General features: G+C 30.7%; 1 protein-coding gene across 1 annotated transcript in view; it reads left to right on the forward strand.

The window, feature by feature from the left end:
- Positions 1-12917, forward strand: part of LOC106472926 (proto-oncogene tyrosine-protein kinase ROS-like) — a 54814-nt gene extending 41897 nt beyond the window's left edge. Inside the window, exons 22-25 of the mRNA XM_022401463.1 lie at positions 1124-1258; positions 1967-2112; positions 4787-4893; positions 9016-12917. Of these exons, the coding sequence (XP_022257171.1) occupies positions 1124-1258; positions 1967-2112; positions 4787-4893; positions 9016-9852 (1225 nt within the window). The 3' untranslated portion in view covers positions 9853-12917. The remainder of the gene's footprint in view (positions 1-1123; positions 1259-1966; positions 2113-4786; positions 4894-9015) is intronic.
- The last annotated feature ends 316 nt before the right edge of the window (positions 12918-13233 follow it).

Here is a 13233-nt window from a genome sequence, read left to right on the forward strand (position 1 = left end):
TATGATGAGGGTTACCAGTCACTGAATAAACACCATATTTATCGACAGTTCTCTTACTTTTGCTAGTGATGGAGGTATTCGAGCACTGAACAAACAACCTTTTAACTCTTAACTTCTTCCACTGTGGTAATGAAAGTGGGATAATCCAGTTTTGCATTTTCATGGCTCGGGATCGAACCAAAGACATCTGACATGCAGACAAATGCTCTACCAACTAAACTAAAGTTTACTAAACATTAAATACACTTCTGAAGATGTATGTTGCTCATTGATTTGACAATACTGTTGAAAACTGTAAAATAACTTTTAAAAACTATTTTCTTTTTTTTTATCATTTATGCTGAGTCAGTTTCAAGTAGTTCTTATACATGGTGTCCCAAAATATACATACCAAAAGGAAAGTTGAATATTATCTGAGGTAACAACAAAATTAAAAACATCTGAAGGCTTATGAGTTTTATTTAATTTAATTATAAGTTTTAGTTAATTTAATTAATGAACTTCTACATGTTTTCCATCATTAGTAATAATCAATCAAATCCATTCAAATTCTGAGAACACATTTTCTAATACAGCTGTAGGGATGGATAAGACTGCATCACGGATACAAAGTTTCTGTTCCTTAAGCTCTCTTGGTTTGTTATGGTAGACTTTTGTTTTCAAAAAGCCCCAAAAATAAAAGTCCAAAGGGGTGAACTCAGGAGTTGCCATTTTACTCAAAACACAGGATCAGTTCTGAAATCTGCAATAAAACACATTCATAAATAATGTAAGTAATGACAATAATAATTAACTTAAATAAACCTTACAAGCCTTCAGAAGATGTTTTGAATGTTGCTATATTCATTTTGGGATGCCCTTTATAAATCCCTTGTAAACCACTCATGTAAAACAGTCTCCTGAATTATCTACAGATATTATTGTACAGTTTAATGACTTTAAAAAAACTATCTGATACATGATAAGGTATTCTAGTAGTGAAGTTGAGTGACGTATAGCCTTTTAGTTTTAAAGAGAACTAACCCAGCATTCATATTATATCCAATAAAAATTTTTAAAGTAACTTTATATTTCCTTTTAACCTTTTGAACCTGTAAAATGTCATTTATTACATCATGTATAGGGCTTTTGGGGTTCTCCTATGGGAAGTTATGACATTAGGTCAGCAACCCTACCCTGCACGTACAAACCTGGAGGTTCTATATTATGTTCGAGGTGGTGGTCGTCTAGACAGGCCAGAAAAATGCCCTAGAGAACTGTAAGTAACACATGTTTATTTCTACTTATTATTTACCAGTATTAGGACTCATAAACACCAAATATGCCCATTATTCTTTTGGTTAATTTCTTAACATAATTAAAATTTAATTTTAAATGGATTATTGGTACATATATACTTTCAGGGATTTTTGAGTATGCCCTACAGAAATTCTAAAACCCATTATTTTAGTGATTTTTTATTAGTTTGACAGCCATTTCAGTTTTCTTCTTGTTTCTTCTGGCTAGTATTACGCACACATGCTGTCCCTGTGAAGCTAATGAAGTAAATTGTGCCCTTGGCACAGGTACCTTTGTTGGTATATATATAATATTTCTAGAGTCTACTAATGTGTATTAAGCTTCTATAGTTTCCTGAAATGTGCTTATTTCTTCTTGGGGCTACTGACATGTGAACAGTGAGTCTATCAAAATTTATATCATGCTTCTAATCTACTGAAATTTATATAATGCTTCTACTGTTTAGACTTCACTGACTGCTCTCTGATGTTTACAAAGTATTGAATCAGGTGTAATAATCTACTGTGTAATGAATGTGCAGATTTACGTGTAATACTTGTAGAATTCTCTCTCTCATATTTTTACTTATGTATTTTCACAATTTATTAATTCCTATTTCAAGTTTATGTTTAATACAGTATATGTAGCACCTATGTTTTAGGTTATAAGCTTGTCTCTTTGATTTCAGGTATGAGCTTATGTTGCTCTGCTGGGGGTATGACCAAGAAAGTAGACCATCTTTTACCACATGCCTTGAAACCTTGTTAGCTCTCCAGCTAAAGTTCCAAAACTCAGTTGTTCACAATCATAACTACATTGGCATCCACAGAAATAGTGAGTTTATTGGTAGTTCAATTGTTTTTTTAATTAATATACCTTTTTATTAAGTGTGAAGTTTAAACTTCTGCCAATATAACAAGCTTTTGAAGAATGCCTGTGTTTTTAAAGTAGTCCTTTTTTTTTCTAAGTAATCTCACAGCTTTTAACACATCTTGATTTTAATGTTCTGTTTGACTAATCTGATAATATATTTTTCAGGGTATATTACAGTTGTATTTGTAATAATCCCATACTTTTTAACTCATCTGAATTATACTTTAATATATTAGATATTATATGCAAATCTGTGTTATTTTCAGGTTGTTTCATACAGAAGGTATTGCAATAGAATTGTCATTTGGCCCCTACCTGCCATGTAGTAATTTAATTATTTTTTCCTCACCTCAGATTTGAACCCGAGATCTTTTGCACACCAGGCTAGCACTTCTACTAACTGAGATAAAGGGTTAACTGACTAGCACTTGCTAGTAAGACACTACTACATTCTTCCTCTTTCACAAACAGTGCTTGTCCTCAGGCATACTTTCAGGGTTTAGGATAGTTCCATGTTGAGCATCACTGTGGTAATTTATATTATCATGATATATGTTTCCTCACCTCAGATGTGAACCTGAGACACAAGCAAGTGTTCTACCAACTGAGCTAAAGGGTTATCTATTACTAATTCCTAGTTAGTCACTGTTAAACAACCCAGTCTACTACAGCAGCATTGTTTATCTTTAATTCAACCAAAACTCTGCAGTGGTGAAATTAAAGCTTGGAATATTTATAAAACTTTTTCTTTGTGACTGCTGTATGTCATTTATCAATGTACAAAGAAATGATATACTATTAAAAACTACCGATACTCAGTTTTTAGCATTATAAGCCTTCAGACTTACCATGTTAAATTACTGGGGGGCATTTTGACAGAACATCTTTTAACCAGCTGTTCATGGGGTTAGTCCAAAGGAACAACCCTGTATTTGACAAGGAATGTTGACTATAATTCCAAATTTTTTATATTTATCTGCATGAAATGTGGCAAGCTTTTAGTAAAATGTACAAGTCTATCGTATATAATAACTTGGTTATTGGACAAAAGTATTTGCACTCGAGATATATCTATGAACTTACAATGTCAGTCTGACCCAGACCCTGACATGTTGGTTAATATTAAGGGTAAAAATATGTTATTCCATTTTACAGTTACATATTGCATTTGTATAACCTCCAGAACCTCCAAAATGCATATCTGTGGTTGTTTTCAGTATCCCTGAATACTGTATCTGGTATTTGCCCTCCCTTACCATGAACTACAGTGTATCTCTCAATATCCCTGTACACTATATATCTGGTATTTGCCCTCCTTTATCATAAACTACAGTGTATCTCAGTATCCCTGTACACTGTATCTGGTATTTACTCTTCTTTACAACAAAATAAGTCAAATGTAGGGTAAAATGAATAGTTGATAACTCTGAAATCAAGTACATAATACAATGTGGAAAGTCCTGATTGAAAGGACCATGGCACATGCTCTTTGATTCCTATCCTTGCATATAGGGTTAATCTGATAATAGCAACTCAAGGACAAATTTTACTGAATAATTTTGAAATTTCTAAAAAAGTGAATTTCACAAGTGGGTGATGTTCAATTTCCAAATTAGTAACTTTCATTTAAACTAGTTTTAAACAAGGGTAAACATAACAAAACAAGTAACTTTCAAAGTTTGATGAGAGATAAGCATATCAAAGCAAATTGCTTTCAGTATTGGATTATTTTCAAACTTTAATGTATTTGACAAAAGAAATTGAGTGTTTCTCTAAACATCTGAAAACTTTAGTCTAAATAAATGACCAAGAAATTGATGAAATAACTCTTTTTTTTTTTTCTGTATAAATTACATGATGGTAATAAGTGGGATTAATTGATGGTATTTTCATTAACTTTGTGTTTTTTTTGGAGCTCATATGCTACTAGGGTCCCTGTAATCAACAAAGCTATGGACCCACTAGGAATTTGATACATAAATAATTTAGGAAAATGTGTTTTAAAGCCAGTAGACTCCATCAGTGTACATTCAACAAGAATAAGCATGGACAAACATATATATACCAACAGGAGCTACATACAAAATTTGTCTTGCACACAAGTAAAAAGTAATTTAACTTCAGTAATATTGATCATGAATTGTTAAAGTTAGGTAGATTAAGGTTTGCTAGTTGTGACTGAAAAAAATGTCTTAACATGTTAATTAGGGATGTATAAAGTATTTAGCCTTTCATTGTAGATACCCAAATAATTCTGAGAGAAGCTTAAAATATTGTAAATATCATCATAAACAGAAACCTAGACAAGTGCATCTCTGTAGTATCATTGAAACCTCAAATGGTCACACATACACTCATACTCAGTATTTTGAACTTACAATAAAGCATAGGAATGCTGTGAGAATGTAGGTAAACTGTCTTTTTTAGTGGTTTATTGTAATAACTGTAATTTTCAAACATATGCATCTTAGAGATAAGAGGGTATTTGATTTAGAGCCATTAAATATTATAAAAAGAAAGAGATCATGTAGGAGACCTTCCAATTATGAAAACATATTTATTATGGTAAGAAAAGTTCTTTAATGTATTCTTCATTGGTATTAATTAAGAGTATGCATACTTTGACTTACATTAGATCACAAACACTCATCAGAACGTGAAAACTCTTGTGACATACATTACATCAAGGAATGTGGTAGCCTCAGTACTTGCAGTGATCCAACTTTAACCAAGAGGCTGAATGTAAGTTCTGATTTGTTTACGATAGTAATTAACTGCACAGTATAAAACCTAGTGGTCTAATGTTGATAAACCTAGTTTCTGCAGTGATTCAGCTCCAATGAATTGAATTTATGTAGATTCTGTTAGTTATAGAAACTGATATGGTCATTAATAATTAATCCTAAAGTTTTAATTGTTACTCCTCATGTGTTAATAAACATAATTATTTTACTAATGTTAATTTGATAATTAATAGACATTATATATCATTTTACTCTTTGTTATATCATTTTAAACAAACTGATTTACTGCTTGCAAGGAATGCAACCTTTTCTTGCTTCTGGTAATTATTAACTTTATTAGGTAACACTTTCTAATGCTTTGTAATGTTTAGCTTCATTATGTAACACTTTCTAGCTCATGGTAAATTTTAGCTTCATTATGTAACATTTTCTAGCTCTTGGTAAATTTTAGCTTCATTATGTAACACTTTCTAGCTCTTGGTAAATTTTAGCTTTATTATGTAACTTTTCTAGCTCTTGGTAAATTTTAGCTTTATTATGTAACACTTTCTAATGCTTTGTAATGTTTAGCTTCATTATGTAACACTTTCTAGCTCTTGGTAAATTTTAGCTTCATTATGTAACACTTTCTAGCTCTTGGTAAATTTTAGCTTCATTATGTAACACTTTCTAGCTCTTGGTAAATTTTAGCTTTATTATGTAACACTTTCTAGCTCTTGGTAAATTTTAGCTTTATTATGTAACACTTTCTAGCTTTTGGTAATTTTTTTATTATGAAACAATTCCTTGCTTTTGGTAATTATTAGCTTTATTGTGAAGCACTTTCTAGCTCCTGGTAATAATTAGCTTTATGATGTAACACTTTCTAGCTCTTGGTAAATTTTAGCTTTATGATGTAACACTTTCTAGCTCCTGGTGACTTTTAGATTTATCATGTTACTAAAAGCTGTTAAAGTAATCCATAACTAAAGAACCTGAATTCTTTATAAGAATTTTCATTGCCCATAACCCAACACTATTACATCTAAAATTACCTTATATATATTTGAAGTAAGTAATAACTTTGAAAGCCATTTCGATTCACTATTCTTATCCACTACTTTAGTAGCTTTATCAAGGTTTGACTTCAAACACCTATATGTATGCAACTAGTCAGTATACCACATTTATTTCCTGTATTCCCAATAATAGAGTTTCAGCAGTATTAGGTCTCACTGCATTCAGTTACTTTATTGGTAAACTAAAGGTAAAGTCTACATATAAAGTATGTTTCTATTCAGTGTTTCACATTTTAATCTATGTGATTCATATTTTACAACCCACTCACTGTACTCAAGGGCCACTTCATATTCAGCTGTGAGACAGTAATACAATGTAACTGAGTTGGAGATGTGTGAAAATAATTATAATGATGTGATTTGAAACATCATTGTCAAATAATTAAATATATAATTATGATTTACAGTCTAATGTGAACCTATAAAGGCCCATTCCTACCATGGTTAAGAAAAAAATCTGATTTATCACCATGAATTTTTTGTTGTTTCTGTCCAAGTTGTATCAGCAAGATGTTTTTTTTACTGTGAAAAAAACTCAGTTTGGTAGCTGGGTGTTGAGTAAAATATTCTTCATATTTCAATAGCAGCTAAATGCTTTTTAAATGTATTTGGTTAAATGGTGTTAGAAACACAACATTTCTATGACTCCTGGTTTAATGATAAGAATTGTTCTCATCAGAGCCTTATTCTTGATTTCTAATATCTGGATAATGCTGTATTTTATACTATAACACGGAGATTAACCCATTCACTGCAGCTGGGACATATATTTCCCAGTGCACTGGGAAATATACATCCCAGCCGTGGTGAATGGGTTAAAATTATTATTGTAACATCTTGATATTGGTTATTCACCATATAGATTAGAGATTGAGCATTAATATCTCGTAGCTTGACAAACTATGTAGAAAGTTTTATTCATTATGTTATTCTTTAGTTATTATCCAGTATTATTCTACATAGCTTGACAAACTATATATGGAGTTTTATTCATTATATTATTCTTTAGTTATTACCCAGTATTATTCTACATAGCTTGACAAACTATGTATGATTTTTATTCATTATGTTATTATTTAGTTATTACCCAGTGTTATTCTACATAGCTTGACAAACTATGTACATAAAATACTGCAAAAGATTTAACATGAAACATGGAGATAAAACTTTCTTTATTCTCAAACAAGCAATAGTTTGGTCTGATTTAAATTAGTGTGTGGCTCCAAGGAAAATGAGTGGCTTTTTTATATTTTTAGAACCAATCAATTCTGTGCACTGAGCAACTACTGCATTTAACTGTTAAAGAAGCCCAAGTTACTGTTCATTTAGTCTTAATAATGATGTCCCTCTTTAAATCAAAACACCAAAAAATATTTATTTTAATTAACACACGATTTATACAATTTATGTCCAGCTGACCATCTCTTATGATAAAAGTTTCTGAAAGGTTAGCTGTATATGCTAACTTAAACTCTCATTTTTGTATGAAAAACTTTCTACACTGTAGTTTTGTTATACATTAATAGAGTTTATTTCTGAATGGAAAGGCAGAATTACTTTACAATAAATAGACTACCTTTAATTCAGTTTCATGATCCTTACTTTTTTTAAATTAAGCATCATGTAACAAGACTCGACATAGTAGAGTTCTTTCCAGAAACAGCACCCATCTAAAGCAGCCAGTGCACTCGGTTTCTTTGCTGTAGAGAAATACTATCTGATAAGAAGATGCACAGAACTAATTTACATATGTCTCATGGCCTAGCATGGCCTGATAGTTAGGGTGCTTGACTCACAATCTGAGGGTTGTGGGTTTGAATCCACATCACCAAACGTGCTTGCTCTTTCAGCCATGGGGGCATTATAATGTGATGGTCAGTCCCACTATTAATCAGTAAAAGAGTATCCCAAGAACTGGTGATGGGTAGCATGGACTAGCTGCCTTCCCTCTAGTATATCACTGCTGAATTAGAGAAGGCTAGTGCATATAGCCCTCTTGTAGCTTAGCATAAAATTCAAAACAAACCAAACCATATGACTCGCAAATACTTTCATCAACATTTTTACCCGTTAACAAATACTAGAAGTGTATGTCTCCCACCTAACGTATTATTTTGAGAACCACTGAACAATACTAATGACATTCCCAAAAATATTGGTCGTACAAAGTGTTTTCCTAAATTTTACTTGGAAGAGCTGAATTAAAGTAAGTGGTTGATAGCTGGATCCTTAAGAAATAGACAGGTGTTTTTGTTTTAAGGGGAATGTCACTGTATAGAATGTGGTATATAAAGAAAAATAAGCAGTGCTGTAAAGCCGTATGAATGAAACAATTAACGAATATAAAAAATCATTATATAAATGAAACCATGACACTAAAAAAACGTTACAATCCTATAAGGTCATAAAAATGAAACAATAACAAAAAAAATGACACTCATGTTAAGCTAAGTGAATGAACCAATGACACTAAAGAAAAGTAATGAAACTCCTGCAAGGATATATGAATGAATCAATGACTATAGAGAATAGAATGATACTCCTATAAAGTCATAAATGAAGCAATGATAAGTTAAAAAAAAAAAAAAGAATGAAATTCTTGTAAGGCTGTATGAATGAAACAATGATTATAAACATAATAATGTCATTCCTGCAAGGCTATAAGAATAAAACAATGAATATAAAGAAATATAATGATACTCCCATAAGGCAATATCACTGAAAAAATGACTATAGAGAATAGAATTTCCTGACTTTATTAAAATCTTTTGCTCAGAAAAAGTATGTTTCAATAAAAAATAAAGACTCAAACACACTTATCATGTTATTCCAATAGCATCATTATTATGAACAGTGTTATTCATCTATTTCAACAAACTTAGAAAACATCCTGTTCATTGTACAGTGTTTTTTTTTTGTTGATTGTTTTATTTACTCAGTTAACTCCAGTAATTTTTTTAGTAATTTTAAATCTTCCACTAAGAGAACTTTTTAAAATAGTTTTTTTTTATCAAGTATATAATCAGCTGTCTAACTAAAATTGTGTTTTGTATTTACTGTAGAATGATTTGTTGGTCCATCAAACAGTTAAAAGAGCTGCCTCATTAACAAATCAACCGTGTGGCTGTAAAAAGGATCACGTAATATCTTCACCTCATGGTTTTCTCATTGGATCTCTGCCAGAGCAGTCACGTTATCTTCAGCTACTTGATGATAATGTAAGTATCACTGACCGGGATGGCTACGAAATACCTCGTTTTCAAACTTCTTACCAACCAAAATTATTGAATTATGCAGAACTAGCTCGATGGAATTCCATTTCATCACATTCTTCAGAAGACATTTCCAGTCCAACAACTGAAGTCAACAGTCATGAGGATAACATGAAACCATCTTCTTCAGGAAGTTATTCTCCTCCACCTGCATACCTACAAGTCTTCCCACAGCTGCAGAAATCCGATAATATGTATCCACATTGTCAAAATGAAGACAAAAATGTAGAGACAAACTCATCACAGTCAGATGGAAGCTGTCCCTCTGAATTCAGTACAACTCCATCCTACCTACGAAGAAAGTGTCTAAAGTTGAATAAGCAACAAAAGCAGTCTTGTGAATCAGATAATACAAGTGAGGATTATGATGAAGGATTAGGTGAGTCAGTCAAAACCACACAATCAGAATGCCAGACTGTTGTTACTACATCTGATCAATTAGATTGTGGAGAGAATGACCAGTGGTCTGTATCTTCTTGTTCAACCGCCTCTCTACACACCTGGGGCTATCCAAAGAGCCAAAGAAGCAGTGGTTTATCAATCTTGTCAGAAATAGAGGCTGAACGGTCATTAAAGTTGTTCAGTGAGACATTAAAAACTGACTCAGTAGAGGAGCTGATACTGTAGACTCAGTCAAAAATGTGTATAGGTATTTTTTTAAATTTAAATATGGGTTTAAAGACGTAGTAGTGGTAGTATAGATTCAATCAAAATATAGTTTTCCAGCCACAGAAAGTTGTATATGTTGTTCATGTTTTTTTCCTGTAAGCATGAGAGGTTATAAGCAAATACTTTTATTTGATTTTTCACATTGTCCAGTCATGACAACAATGATCTTGGCAATGTTAGTGCCATACTGATCAAAAATAAACTTTTGTGTGCAAATATACAGATTGCATGAAATCATTTTGTGAACTTTTAAATACTAACTCTTTACACTATGAAATCTGTTTTGTATGTTACAAAGCGTAATATAAAAAAATTAAGAAGGGTTTACTGATAAGTTATGAATTATTATACAAGTAAATTGAACATTCCAGAAAGAAAGTAATGTATATTAAAAAAGTATGTTATTTCTCAGGTAGTCATAGCTTTACTGATTCATCCTTTAGTAATTGTAATTGCTCACAGTCAAGTTATTACATAAATGATCAAAGGAAATTTATCTTTATATTTAGGTGCTTTAAACGTTTGTGTAAATGTAATTAAATAAAAGAGAAACTCCTATATTCTAGCATCTGGTGCCAGGGGACACTGAAATATATAAATTTTACGGTAACATTTGTATAAAATGTAAAAGTTGGTGCTGTTAATTCAAATCATATTTTTTTTATATATGTGAATTAATAAAATATGAAACAGTGAAGATAAATTGTGTCAGTATTTGGATGTAAGAAATTTTTTACTGCATGATGCAGATGTTTTCTATGTAGAAATATTTTTTCAGCAGGCTATTTTTACTGTTTCAATTGTTCTACTATATTTTTTTATAAGACACCTTCCAGAATGTGTTATAGTGCCTTTATGATTTTAAATTTTAAAAAAAATTTCAAATAATTACTGAGTGTAATTTCTCTAAAGAATTGAAAACAGGAAAATATTTTACGCTTTAAGTATTTAGTGCAAAGTACAAACTAATACAAAGCAGAATTGTCTAACTAAAAGGTGTTTCTATATGAAAACATATTTTTTTAGAGTGACGTATTACATATGATAGATAGATAAAGTAAATTTTGAGAAACTTCTTGACTTTGCATTCCAAATCAGATGACTTTTGTTTATTTTTCTGTTACTCGAAGTGTTAGAGCAGATATTTAAGGACTGTTTTTAACATGAGAACTGATATTAGGAATTGATGTTCTTTTTGTGTGTGGTACATGAATATTCTTTAGCCATTCAAAAATATTAGGTAGCTCATGTTGCTTTTTATTACTTTACACTATTGTATTATTTATGTTAAAATTATTTGTACCATAAAAATCATGTCATACGTTTACAGAATGAAACACAAAAATGAATTGTCATTATTATTACAATGCTTTCAGACATAAAATGTGTCAAAATTATTGCTTTGTGATTTTTTTTAAGTAATTGTAAATGATTAAAATTTATATTGAAAATATTATCATAATCAAAAGCATTAGATAAACTTGTATTTTCTGTAACAGAAAAATACAAGTTTCCCATTGGAAGGACCACACCTTTTTATCGTGTATAATATGACAATCTTGTTTGAACTCAATACATTGAAGACAAAAACAACCACTTTACGTATAGCACTTGCTAGTAAATAAGTGTTGAACTGACATGTTCATTTATTAGACTGTACTATTGTTTTTATTAATGTACTATTGTTGTTGTTCTACTAGGTTTATGCTTGCAATTACAAAAAAACTTTCATGAGTAGTGTTATGTTACTTGTATCAAAGCATTAACTTTTTGACCTTGCATTTAAGATGTTTTCATAACTAAAGGCTTGTTTGTAAATATTGCTTTCATCGTAGTAATAATTCTCTTTTCATAAATCTTCATTGGTTAAAGTAATAACCTCTCTTACCAACTGCAGAGATGATGCAGTCATGCAATATTATGTTATTTTTTAGATGTTTAGCTTTAATGAGAGGACTGTTATATTTTCTCTTGCTTTTTTATAGCATTAACATATCAGCTTAACTAAAAAATAGTATTGTCATCTTTTTTGGGCTTTTTCCCAAGTTTAGTCTAAATGAAAAGAATATTGTCATTATGTGTTGTCTTTTTCCAAGTTTAGTCTAAATGAAAAGAATATTGTCATCATGTGTTGTCTTTTTTTTTCCAAGTTTAGTCTAAATGAAAAGAATATTGTCATCATGTGTTGTCTTTTTCCAAGTTTAGTCTAAATGAAAAGAATATTGTCATCATGTGTTGTCTTTTTTTTCCAAGTTTAGTCTAAATGAAAAGAATATTGTCATCATGTGTTGTCTTTTTTTCCAAGTTTAGTCTAAATGAAAAGAATAATGTCAATTTTTTTATTTTTTCTGGTTTAGAATAAATTAAAAAAAATATTTGTCTTTTTGTAGATTCAGTGAAATGAAAGAAATGATGTTGTTATTCTGTGCTGTTTTTTTAACAGGTTTAGCCTAAACGAATAAAATACTGTCATCTTATGCTTCTGTTAGAAATTCAACGTATAACTGAAATGAATATTGCAATCTTATTGTTGTAGCTGTATTGGAAAGACATTTCTACCTTATATTTATTTACAGATTTTGCTATTGGTTGAAAGTGATACTCAGATTTTATTTTATGAAAGATGTAAAATTATTGTATTTTTCTATTCTTTTTTTGTTCTCTGCTTAGCATACTAACATTGCCATTTACAAATTTAAAAGGTAGTTAAATGTTTTTTTTTTAAAGGTAACTTCTGTGTTTCTCAAGCTGCTTATTCAGTGGTTCATAATTTCGCCGCTATTGTAAGCATCCATCATTGTATGGTTACCACTGTACATATATGTTGTGCACTACAAGAGGAAGTACAAAATGTATTTTTAGTATTAAAGTGTCTTTTAATTGGATAAACGCTACAATGTGATATTGATGCTATAAAGTTATGTATCACCCACTGCATTAAAAAAAAAAAAAGGCAAATTAAGTTTCGCTGTTTCAAACGAACTTGTGGAAACTAAACCTGATGTTGACAACGCTGTTCATTTCAAGATTTCATGTCACTAAATGCACCGTTAGTCTTGTTAGATTTTTTATTTTTTTTGCACTCCTATACTTGATGAAGGCTCTGCTATTAAAATGTCTTCAACCATTTATAGACCTCAGGCTATGTAATATATATATATCTAATATTGATGAATTATTTATTACCACCACTGATTTTTCATCATCTTCGTACGACAAATGTCTATAACGAGGTGTATGGTTAAAGTCTCTACAACTTCACTAGGTTTTATCCAGCGAGAACGTCTTGTAATTCCATAAAATCTCGAACATCCTTCTCGAAGCGCCACCATCCTGGGA

Source organism: Limulus polyphemus, unplaced genomic scaffold (assembly GCF_000517525.1).
Source record: "Limulus polyphemus unplaced genomic scaffold, Limulus_polyphemus-2.1.2 Scaffold5739, whole genome shotgun sequence".
In the NCBI taxonomy this organism is placed as follows: domain Eukaryota; kingdom Metazoa; phylum Arthropoda; class Merostomata; order Xiphosura; family Limulidae; genus Limulus; species Limulus polyphemus.